The sequence below is a fragment of the Podarcis liolepis genome (assembly GCF_965112155.1).
Source record: "Podarcis liolepis genome assembly, chromosome: 5".
NCBI lineage: Eukaryota > Metazoa > Chordata > Lepidosauria > Squamata > Lacertidae > Podarcis > Podarcis liolepis.
In genome coordinates this window covers 37639485-37651857 of record NC_139556.1, presented here as the reverse complement: position 1 = coordinate 37651857, position 12373 = coordinate 37639485, and the positions used below count along the sequence as shown (strand labels likewise).

The 12373-nt window shown below is 40.5% G+C and overlaps 1 protein-coding gene across 12 annotated transcripts in view; it reads left to right on the top strand.

Moving 5' to 3' along the window:
- Nucleotides 1-12140, top strand: part of SGMS1 (sphingomyelin synthase 1) — a 72800-nt gene extending 60660 nt beyond the window's left edge. For all 12 annotated transcript variants that reach the window (XM_083503137.1, XM_083503147.1, XM_083503140.1 and 9 more), the window contains 5 exons: nucleotides 531-1371; nucleotides 4302-4419; nucleotides 7834-7987; nucleotides 9710-9876; nucleotides 10510-12140. In XM_083503137.1, coding sequence (XP_083359263.1) covers nucleotides 752-1371; nucleotides 4302-4419; nucleotides 7834-7987; nucleotides 9710-9876; nucleotides 10510-10689 — 1239 coding nt within the window. In that variant the 5' untranslated portion in view covers nucleotides 531-751 and the 3' untranslated portion in view covers nucleotides 10690-12140. The remainder of the gene's footprint in view (nucleotides 1-530; nucleotides 1372-4301; nucleotides 4420-7833; nucleotides 7988-9709; nucleotides 9877-10509) is intronic.
- Nucleotides 12141-12373: the final 233 nt, after the last annotated feature.

The following is a 12373-nucleotide window of genomic DNA, read 5'->3' as shown; positions in this document are numbered from 1 at the left end:
CCTGTCTGGTTGGCTTCTGATCATTGAAGGGATGGGGCTCCGGTTACCTTTTTCTCTACTTCAGACAGCAAGTTCATGCCATCCCTGATCCAAAGTGTTTGGAATAACACAGACACACATTGGCCATGATTATTTGCTGGCACAAATTAAGAGAAGCTACAAATTGTGGAATGAGTCCCCCCTCCCCCAAATCATTGTATGTTTTTACCCAGGCCTTTGGTTGAGTAAGGGTTATCCCTCCTGCTGAATTGATGTTCTGTGCCAGTTTGTTAATTTCATAGTTTTTATTTTATGGTGTTACAACAATTTTAGCTTATTTTAGTTTTTTAGCTGCTTTAATTTTGTGTGTGTGTTTTTTGTAATCTTCCCTGAGACCATTGGTGAAGGGCATGTTGTGAGTACAAATAATAAATAAATGAAAGGCATCTGATTCTATTAAAGCAAATAATGCCTGTATATCATGTCTTTTACAGTAGTAAGAAAAAATAATGTTCTGACTACAATTCTCTCTTTCTCTCCCTTAACTGTAGAAAGGCAAATGCAAAATGAAGTGAACATTCCTTTTACATGCCACATGTCAATATCTGTACCAGGCGATTTGAAGCTGTTGTGCATCGACCTGCAAAACTGGTTTCTACTGATCTTTAGACAGGATGAGCGAGTCAAAGAAGGACTTCCTGTTAAGCAAAAATAGTGACAATTGTCCTGTTTAAACGTGATTTTTAAGACTGCAGGCAAGTGTTTGGACGAAATGAAAGAAATCGCACTGTGGTCATGCGAGGAAGTGGTCGATTGGTTGTCAGATGTTGTGCCAGAATACTGTGAGCCATTGAAGAATTTCACTGGGCAGGACTTGGTGAACCTAACGAAGGAGGATTTCAAGAAGCCCCCTTTGTCGCGTGTGTCTTCGGACAATGGCCAACGTCTGCTGGACATGATAGAGACTTTGAAAATGGAGCACCATATTGAGGTACACAAGAACGGGCATGCCAACGGCCACTTGGTCATCAGTACGGAGGCCCCCAGCAATGAAAATGGTTTCAGCAGCAAAAGCAAACCAAACGGGATGCCAAACGGGTACAGGAAGGATATGATACAAATCCACATGCCAGAGCCGGAACGTTCTCAGTATCCCATGGAATGGGGGAAGACATTTTTGGCTTTCTTTTATGCACTTTGCTGTCTAGTCCTTACAACAGTGACAATCTCAGTTGTCCATGAACGAGTGCCTCCCAAGGAGGTGGATCCGCCCCTGCCAGACGCTTTTTTTGATCACTTTAGTCGAGTTCAATGGGCCTTTTCTATCTGTGAAATTAATGGTTTGATCCTTGTAGGACTCTGGGCAGTTCAGTGGCTGCTCTTAAAATACAAGTAAGTACATGCATATTTTGATAATATTTTATTCAGTCCCATATACTAATATTATTTTATTTTTTATAGTTTGCTGATTTATTTTTTTCAAGTTAACTCTGCTTCTTTAATAATGAGCCTGGCTTGTAAAATGTGGTGGAGAGACATGTTAAATACAGTCAGAGGCAAGAACAGTAATTTTATGAAATCTGTATGTTAAACAGATATATAAGGATTTTTTTATACTAAGATGTTAACCTGGCTTGTAAGTAATTATTTAGAAAGAAGTTTTCCACCAGCCCCAATACTGCTCACTTGCATTGGTAATTTACCCCTCCTTCTCCTTACAGGATGACGATGCTTCTCCATACTAGTTTTGTTGCTCTCTTCTAGTATCAAAGGACCATTTTATTCATTTTGTTTGTTTCCTTCCTTCCATGCAATTCAAGGCAGTTTGCATGGGAGTCCCTGGCAGTGTCCCATCCAGTTAATACATGGACCTGCTTAGCTTCAACCAGGCTGCTGCATGGTGTGCCTTCAGAGCCATGTCCATAGGAGGGGAAAGCACTAGGGCTGCTCATGCAGCTAGATCATTGGTGCCTGATCTACTGAAGCCCTTAAAGCAGACATGGCACATCTATGACCCCTGGGCCAGATCAGGCCCATGAAAGTGCCTATAGCGGCCAACCTTTCCTCTGCCAAAATTGGGCACCTCACCTTACTTTGGAAAAGTGCCTCCTCTCTCTCTCTGGCATAGCACCATTAAAAATAAAGCTGTAGAGGTTTAGGTAATGAGGGAGAGAGTTTTCCTTCCAGGGATGGTGGTGGTGGCGGCATCAGAATGTGTGGGGTGTGTGTATGTCAGCACATGTGCATGTGTGAGTGTGCATTGGCCCCTTTAGCAATTCCTGTTGCTGGCATGCCTCTGTCAGAGGGTTGGCCAACTCTCAGTGCTGCCACCTGGCTGAAAAAGACGGCCACTCTTGCTTTTAAAGGGCGTGAGGAAGAGGGCCCTTTATAGTAGTATTGCAGCATGGTTCCCCTCTGGAATGCTGCTTGCACAAATGCAATCTCAAGCCTCATTTTTTGTTCGTTTCTTTAGTTTTAAAATGTGTTGGTGTTTTATGAGGGAAAGATTCCATTGTATTTCAAAAATAGCATGTGCACAAAGAACAGGATGTAGATAGCTCCGTGCATCTAATAAAGCTTTTTGCATAGCAGCGCCTGCCTCATGGCATGGCATTTTTAAAACTGGGGAGGCAGGAGGGGGATTTGCAAAAGCAGTATGAGACATGGCCTCGGTTATGAAGTGTATGTTTGCACTTAAGAGAAAATAGCCTAAAGTCCCATGCCGTTTTGGATCCTGTTTATTGTTATCTACATTACATCTCAAACACATTTGTGTGTGTACATTATACACAATATAGTGTGCGTGTGTGCGTGTGCGTGTGCTTGTGCATGCACACACATATATTCATTCCGTGAGTATATCCTCTGTTCTCAGGTCATTATCTTCACTTCCTAAGAGATAAGAATAAAAATTCTCCACAGGCTATAATGCACTGATAGTTTGGAATGTTATGAGAATTGTTTATAACCACACTTTGCTACCAGTACAGCTGAAATTCTGCCTTACAAGGCTATAAAGAAAACTTCAAAATGTGTTTCATAATATTTTTTTCTAATATATAAAGTACTTACTAGTTCCAAATGTTAAAGGAATAGCAATAAATGGCATTTAATTTCTTGTGATATTTATTTATGTTCCAAGCTAGCTTAGTGTAGATATCAAAAAGGCCTAGAATGAAGCTGTACTTCCTAATTGGCTGGCTGCACTTAAAATTGGCCTGTACAGAACAAGTGAGGTGCTCATAAACATGGCAAGATACATTTATTTTTCTCTCTTGAATGCCTTTTATTGGCTTATGTGAAAGAAAGTTGTCTCTGTAAACAGGGAGGGGGGTTGTTGAGGAAATAGGGGAGCCTATCTTCAGGTCTTTCCGATTTTCTCCTCTCAGCCTCTTTCTTCCATAGAAACGAATGGTTCACATTGATATATTGGAGAAACAGAAGCTTCTGCACAATGTTCATGGAAGCCTGTTGCCTTCCTCTGCAGGAGCATTGTCATACTGGACCTCCAGTGCACTTCACCTTTCCCCAAAGGAATAAATGACAACCTCTCATTTCCAGGGGCATGGGGAGAATAAAGGCATTTATTTAAGGACCCACTTGGAGTCTAGGCTGTATTTTGCCCCTTGAGATCTCAGTGTCTGGAATGAGAGGCGGGTTCTGCCCAGTGGCATGCGGTCATTGGACTAGGGAGACTAGGCTAGTCCCCTAAATCTTCCCCTGGCGTCTCCTTCCCAAAGCCTGGGAAGCTTCTACCCAGCTTAAGGAGGGAGGCATGATGCTCCAGAGGGTCCAAAAGCCTGACCACGGCCTTCCCAAAGCCCACCCAGCTTTGGGAAGGAAGCAGGAGGGCTCCAGCATCCTGCCAGAGGGAAGCACGATGCTCATGTGCGTGACGTCATCTGCCTTGCAAGCTGGCGCCTCTGGCCCTGATTGTTCCCCTATGCAAAAATTCACCACATGCCACTGGTTCTGCCCCTCAGCTGGATCCCAGATTACAGCCTGTGCTTTGTCCAATAGCCTGTTGATATCTGGATGATTCTGCCCACAGTTCTGTTCTTGGTCAGGTTAGGAGGGAATGTTTGGAACCGATTACCCTGCTGCCATTGCTATCTTGATTTTTCTGGTCTATTCCACTAAGTGAGAATAATAGCTTCCATTTGTTTTTAAATGAATGTTTCATTTACCTAAATGAATATGAACTATTTATTGTCCTAGAGCACATAAATTGCATCTAGAGCTCCATGCTCATTTTGCCTTGAAAACACTTACAATCCTGAAGAACTTCAAGTGATGCATAATTTCCTCCCTTTTCTCTCCAGGTCCATTATTAGCAGGCGATATTTTTGTATAGTTGGCACACTGTACCTGTATCGGTGTATTACGATGTATGTTACTACCCTCCCGGTACCTGGCATGCATTTCAACTGTTCTCCAAAGGTAACTCCCCCCCCCCCTTTGTGTTATTGTTGTCTAAAATCTTCCTCTTTATTTTCCCAAAGATTTGGAAAACTTTAGTCAGGGTGAGCTGTGAATCGCTGGCCAAGGAGAATTGGCAACAGTTCTTTCACAGCCGATCAGTATTGCTTGTTGCTCAACCGTAGTGTTTGATAATAAACAGGTTCTATCAGAATTTAGCTCAGTACCACCTTCCTTGGATCACCTGAAACAAACAGTGTTCAATTTGAGAGCAGTCATATGATTGTCATTCTGAAGGCAGTCCACATTCCCACCAGCCCTCTTGAAAGGTGATCAGCACCGTCGGAGCTTGAGCACAACTACTAGTGACTTCCTCACTACAAAGGATAGAGCTGCATACATTCCCAGAATGTAGGGAGTCCCCTATTGCCACATTTTGAACATGGTTTTTAGACATTACTAGGACTAACCTGTGCTTATACCATCAGCGTCTGCTGGAGACACATGTAGCAGGTTGCTGAAATTTCCAGGAAGCTCAGTGGTGTTGATTTCCCTCTGCTGGTATAGAGATGCAACTCATACTATGGTTGACTATATCTCTGCCTCGTGCTTAGGCCAGAACCTGGACAAGAACTATAGAACCACCACTCCTACAGGTGCCACATAATGTTGCTGACAAACTTGCAGGGAATCATCACTTTCAGTGCAGTGGCACCTACAGTACACTTTGGAACTCCTTGCCCATTGATATTAGGCAGGTGCTTTTGCTGTACTGTTTTCAGCACCCACTAGAAAGGGTTGTTTTTTTGTTTGTTTTTGCAGGAGCCTGCCTAGAGACATGCATTTGACATGTGTTTAAATATGTAGTTTGATTTACAATGCCTATTTTAAAAACTCTTTGATTTTATTTTGAAAACCTTTAGGCTAACTTTGTGTTGGAACACCTGAGTTTTATTAGTAAATTTTGTAACTCACTTAGGTTTTGATGACTAAACAGTATATAAATCCTGCTAAATAAATAAATAAAAATCCTTGAAAAGCCAGGGTAGTCAGGAGCTGAGTTGCAACCATCAAGTCACCATCCCTGAAATGAAAATGCGAAAGACTGGTTCATAATTTATGGGATTGTTTGTGACTACCATCTTCAGTGGCAATTGTTACTTTTATACCATGCAGTAGAGCACTGGGGATGCTTAGTGATTTTCACCAAGCAGGACAGATGAGGTCCGTTGGTTGTACAAGCAAGCATGACAGGGGGTTGTTGTCGCTATCTCTGGCATCAACCTTGTTTTACCATTGGCATTTCAGATTATATCCATGCAAGCATTGCTATCTGCACAACATCCCACAAACATGCCATAACTCTGTCACTGGAAGAGGAGTAGCCTCAACAATCCTTTATAAATCTTCATTGCATGATAGAGGGCAGACACAATAACGGGAAAGAGTTATATTCTTCACTGCGTAATGTTTTCTCAAGCACTGTGCATGCCATTTGCAGCAAGGTTTTTGTGAATCTCTTGTCCGTTGTTTGCCTTGCCATCGCAAAGCTCCCTGTTTCTAAACAAACCTAAGGAGAAGTGGCTCTACAGATGATGCTGAACTACAGATCCCATAATCCTTGACAATTGGCTATGCTAGCTAGAGCAGATGAGGCTCCCACAACAGCTGGATGGCTGCAAGTTTGTCACCCCTGGGATAGAGAAAGAGGAGTTCCTAAATATACCATGTCAGGGGGTTAGCATACTATTCCAGTGGACCTGTAGGTCTTTATTGGATGCCAAAATAGTCATTGGTGTCGATGTACAAATCCTGCAGACCAAGCCTTGTATATACTTGTATATCCAAAGGTGAACCTTATTATTTTGTAGAACTAATGTTGGGGTGAGAGGAATCCAAGATGATGGCGAGCAGCTTGTGAGAGGCAGCTGGAGCTTCCTGTTTATCTGTTTTGACCCGATTCATGCAGAGTTAGTGCCTGCAGGGCTCCACTGGATATTGCAGTTTGACAAGTTTAATTACTATTTGGCTGAAATAATATGAAGCCATGGTACTTATAAGGAACATCTCACACATGGTTGCTATTGGTTTATTGTCTATGTTCCAGCACTTGTATATTATAGAAGGCAAGTGCTAGATACAGGATTGAACAGCTGTTCTTCTAGGAGGAGCTCTACACCTCTCCTTTTCATTCCACAGTGTGCTGCCAGGGTTTACAAACCATTCTCAATTATGCCTTTATAGCCACTGAGGGAATACAGACAAGTTACCCATTTACATGGCTTGAGCAGGAACACTTTTTCTACACAGTAATGGGCATCATTTAACATTGTGAGCCATGCCCACCCGGTTGGGGGCAGGGACAGGATTTTAAATGGGAGCACTTATAAACATTTCGCTATTCCTTGCTAGTTTTATTTTATTGTATCTGAATGGCCATTTATCTGCTGTTAAGATATGCTCCCAGGCATGGTCATTGGAGGTGAGCTGCTTACAGCCTGCAGGCACCTGTTAATTATCTTTAGCTCCTTTTGTTGCAGAGGGAGCTCTCAGAGAGAGAGAAAAATGTAATAGCAGTGAGAGTAATGATCTCAGAAGCCAATGTGAATCCCAGATGTTTTATGAATTCTAATATCGTGATTTTTCAGGCGAGATTTATAATGTTTAATAGGCATGTGTTTAACATGTGAGACCATTGGCTATTAAAAGTGCGCAACGCTGGCTGGATCTTGCCTTATGTACATAGTAACCATGGAGGATAACATGCATATCAGCCATTTCTTATCAGCCAACAAGCTTCTTTAAAGAAGATGACAATTGATTTCTCTTTGGCCAAATTATGACCTAGCAAATGATGGTTCTGGGCAAGTTATTTGCTTTTTTTGACTTTGGGTTGTATCGAACAAAGTCATACTACTAGCGCCTGTGCAGTGGGAGTTCTTCTCTCTAAATGCCTCCCAAATGTGTTCAGGGGGTTCCTCAACCCTCTGGAGCTGATTTGGAGGGAGGGGCAGGGAAGGTACGAGCAAAGGAGAAGAAATCCAATTATGCAAGCAGAAGTCCTAGCGCTAATGGGATGGCTTTGTTCGATACAACCCTATATTTTTAATTACTCATGCATTTGCAGTTGAAATAATTGAAGTGATATTATTTCAATTCTTAAGCCTTTCCCTTGCTGAAAAATTCACGAATGCAAAGACATGGTTGTTGGCTTCTTAGGATCGTGTGTGTGTGTGTGTGTTTAAAAAAGATATTTTTATTGAATGCTATGATGCATTAAGTGGTATAGAGTCTTAATGCCTAATAAGATATATTTTTTTAAAAATTGCCAGGTTCTGAATGTAAATTAAGCTTTCTTTTATAAGATTATTCTAAATGGTATCGATCTTAATATGAAATGTGCTGATGTTTCCTCCCCCCCCCTCCTTCCATCAGCTCTTTGGAGACTGGGAATCGCACATGAGGAGGATAATGAAGATGCTTGCTGGAGGCGGGCTGTCCATCACAGGATCACACGATCTGTGTGGTGACTACTTGTTCAGCGGTCACACAGTTATGCTAACACTTACATACTTATTTATCAAAGAGTGTAAGTTTGACTTTTTCAGTTTTGGACTAAAAAATGTATGTTAGTTAATATGAGAACACACTGTAAAATACTGCCTTGCTGTTAGCGCTTTGTACCTTGATAATTTTGCTAAAAAGCATGTCAGTGGAAATAAATATCCAACAATGAAAGTAAACACAGAAACTCTTAACAAAGAACGCTAGGCTTCCTTTGAGCATGTTTTTAGAGGAACATATAATGGGAATAAAACGTAACTTAGCCCTTCTATCCAAACTCATTGCACAGCATTCTCATCCTCTTATTATGACAACAACAACTTACGGTGTAAAACAAACTGGGGGAAAAGGAAAGGCACATCTCATCTTAATAATATTTGTTTGCTGGGATTGGAGTGTAGTTTATGTTAATGTATTTTCCAAGGAAAATGGTTGCTGAATAAAAGTTTTACCTGACATCACATCTGAATGCTAATACAATTGTGCTGGTCTGGTGTGGCTGGCTCAGTCATTTCTGATCTGCAGCCAAGATTAATGGGAAAACCAATTCAACTCTAAAGCAACTGAGATTGGAAGAAGATTAGCCTAAGTCTTTGGTTCCCTTTGTCATGATTAATTCTCTGCTACCTAATTTCAGTATTAGCCGTTTATAAACCAGTTGCAGAGTTGAAGCATCAATAAATACCCATACACTTGTAATTCTTGGAGAATCATGATCCTCCCATTCATTTTGGTTCTTTCAATTTTGTTTTTGTATGCTTTATGGCTGATAACTGCTTATTAAAAGTGGAAACTAGTACAGTATACAGGCAACTCCACATTTATGTTCTGAGGCACTGGGCGTGTAGGTGAAATTGCATATATTTGAAACACCATTGATAAAGCCTGCAAACACCCCATTCCTCCACCCCACCCCATTCCGCCAAGGTGCTCAAGAAGCTGGTGGCAGTCCAGCTTCAGGCATGCTTGGAGGAAGCTGGTTATTTGATTCCATTCCAGTCTGGCTTCAGACCACTTTGCTAGCCGTGCTTGATAACAATTATTGAGGGAGAGATGGAGGGAGTGCAGTGGTCTGTGGTTCCCTTCAGATCTCATATGACCCCTGTTTAAAACAGCTGCACAGGTTGCCAGTAAGTTTCTGGGCCCGATTCAATGTGTTCATGTTAATGTTTAAAGCCCTAAATGACTTAGACCCCAAATACCTGGGAAAAAGTCAACTCATTCCCTACAGACTGTCTTGGATAGTAAGATCATTGGAGGGAGCACCCTTCCACAGCCTTCAGAAGCTTGGAGGGTGATGGTCCAGGGAGAGGCATTATCTGTGGCAGACCCTAGGTTGTGAAACTCCCTTCTAACAGAAGTGTGTCTGGCAATTTTAAATTGCTTTAAACTGCTTTTAATACTGTGTTTAATTGTGGTAACCCACCCTGGGGCTTGGGGGTGAAGAAGGGCAGGTAATAAATTGTAGTGACAATGATAGCAATAGTAAGTAAACAAGAAATGCATGCTTAAATTGAGCTCTCATTTGAATGGCTGCACTGTTCCCTCAGGGAGGCAATGGCAGCTAGAGTTCTGAGGCCACAGATATCTATGATATTGTTACTATCCTCTTTCCATTCCACAGAATGCTGGGGGTTATCCCATTTGAAGATGTTCAGCTTATGATACTGTGTTTAATTCTTCACCCTGTGAAGGAGAATGTGCTATGTGCGTCGCATTAATGCTTTCCACCTTTCCTTGCCTTCAGATTCACCTCGGCGACTCTGGTGGTATCATTGGGTTTGTTGGACTCTCAGCTTAGTGGGGATGTTCTGTATCCTCTTGGCTCACGACCACTACACTGTGGATGTGGTGGTGGCTTACTACATCACTACAAGACTTTTCTGGTGGTATCACACAATGGCCAACCAACAAGTGAGTCTCTTTTCCCCCAACAGCTTAAGCTGACCTATTCCAATACATTTGTTATTGCACTGGATCTGATTTTTTATCCAGACCCTCTAGGAAAGCAAAAATTATATATGTGTGCATTCACACTTTCTGTCATGAGGAGGGGACTTGGGTGGGAGAGTGAGAAGCAACAAGCTCAAACAAGTTTGGCTACTCATATCTGCCTTTCAGGCTTGTCCTGAATATGTTAAGTACTTCCTGCTGGGTGCTTTCCTACTTGTGAAACAGTCAGGGACAGGGTTTTTTTTTGTTCTAAGATGTGAAACCATTATTAATAGATACTATGCAAAAACATTGATTGCTTCTCGAGATATAACAAGATATGATAAGGAAAAAGAGTTCCTGAAGCAAAGCACATTTGAATCATAGTTTGCATGTGCCACTTCTGTTGTACTCTTCTTCTTTTCTGTTGGTGTGATGGGGTACATAGCAAGCTCTCCCCTATGTTTCTTCTGTCCCCCAGCCCCAAAAAGTAGTAGTCATAATGGGACCCTAATAATGTGCTTCAGGCATGAAATATATTGGAAGAGCAAATAAACTGCCGCCTGCTGGTTTTCCTTTATTGAGGCTTCATTTGTAAACACTGTTGTTTTGCAGGTGCTAAAAGAAGCTTCCCAGACAAACCTCCTTGCACGAGTGTGGTGGTATAGACCCTTCCAGTACTTTGAAAAGAATGTTCCGGGCATTGTCCCACGCTCTTACCACTGGCCATTTTCTTGGCAAGCTCTCCGACTGGGTAGACAGCCTAAGTACAGCAGATTGGTGAATGACACATAACAGCTACAAAAAAGAAGAAGAAGAGATGGCAAAAGAACTGTCCAAAAGTGCTAAGAACTCCGCAAGAAGAGATGCCATAAAAACTGAACTGCTCCCTTTCCTCTACCTTTTAACCATTACCTTGACTGTAATCTAGTCTCTTACCTGGTAAGCACTGTGATCTTTTTCTCTCTCCAAAGGATCTGCGATGGACAACAATAAGGAAACCGTAAATTATCATGCACTGTATACATTTCTTGTTAATAGATTTTGGATTTGCATTGCTCATCACCATGTTTCTTTGTATATGATGCAGCAGCGTAAACAGAAAAAGAGGCTTTTATATCATAAGTTCTGGTCTTTCCAGTCTCGTCTGGGAACAAAGCGTATTATTTTCTTGGGAAAACATAATTTTCATATCTCTTGCCCCAAAGATTGGGCTGTAAGCCATTTTCTAGCAAATGTCTATATGAAGGTTTCTAAATACCTGATTGGGATAATAATATACAGGAATCTTTCTACCTGTTTCACTGAAGCTACTAATGATAGACACAGAAAGGTTTGGTAAACTTTGATTTTGTAAATCTGCAGTGACAGTGTCAAAAAGTGCAAAAAAATTATTCTGTTGTAAAGTGATTTTTCTAAGTATTTCCTAACTTTATTTTTCAAAATGATATGCGTAAAAATAAAATCTAAAAAAGATTTTTACATGTCAGAGAAAAGAGTTAAAATAAAAAAAAGCTTCTTGGGAGAGAGATGTATCTGTTTCTAGTGCCTTTCTTGTCTTGATAGTATGGTCAGTAGGCAGTCTTTACAAGTTTTAATTTAAAATAAAGTATTCCATGAAACAAATATTATATGTATTGTATACATTACTAAATTTTGATTTTATATCTAAATTAAATTGGGAATCTGCTTGCAATGTTCAGATGACTAAATTGGAAGAAAAACCAAATACCATAATCAAGTCTTCACATATTGTGGAGAGGTTAGAGTGAAATTTGCTTCTTAAATTATTTTATTGTCCATTCCATACATGGATTTTAACTATAGCAAGAAAACAGCTATGGATTCCTTTTTATAAGATTATTTTTCTCTCCAAATGATCAGCAAATCAAAAATCAAACTATAAACAATGTCTCATCCCTGAATGAAAATTTTGTTGAAAAACAATTGATTTCTTGAAAACAGAATTGTGCAGAAACTGCATGTAACTCTAAAATTTCAGTCCTGCCATACATATTGTGTCTGGGGGAAGTATTCTATCCTATACTTGCCAATGTGCAGAACAAAATAGTTTTTTAAGAATGAAGAAGCATATATCTATCTATCTATATAAAAATATATATATTCATTCTGTATTTTACGTGAAACAGAGTTATCTTCTGTAGGGTTTTTTTGTGTGTTCAACAAGGTGAAATTTGTATTGTAAAACAATAATGGTGAAGGAAAATAAAAAGGCTTTTAAACAAGTAGTCTCTTTTTTATAACGTTAATGCCATCTGTGTTGGCTTTGGCTTTTTGTGGGGCTCATTTTGTTTGGCTTGACTTTAAAACTTGGCTTTAAATGTTCAGCTTTGCTAGAAGGATTGTACAATTTTAGCTATGCTGAGTTCTGCAAACAAACAATATATGATTTTTCTCTTTACCCCTCGGAATTTTGAAACTATATAGTTAAAATTAGTTCTTTTTGTCCACAAAGCAA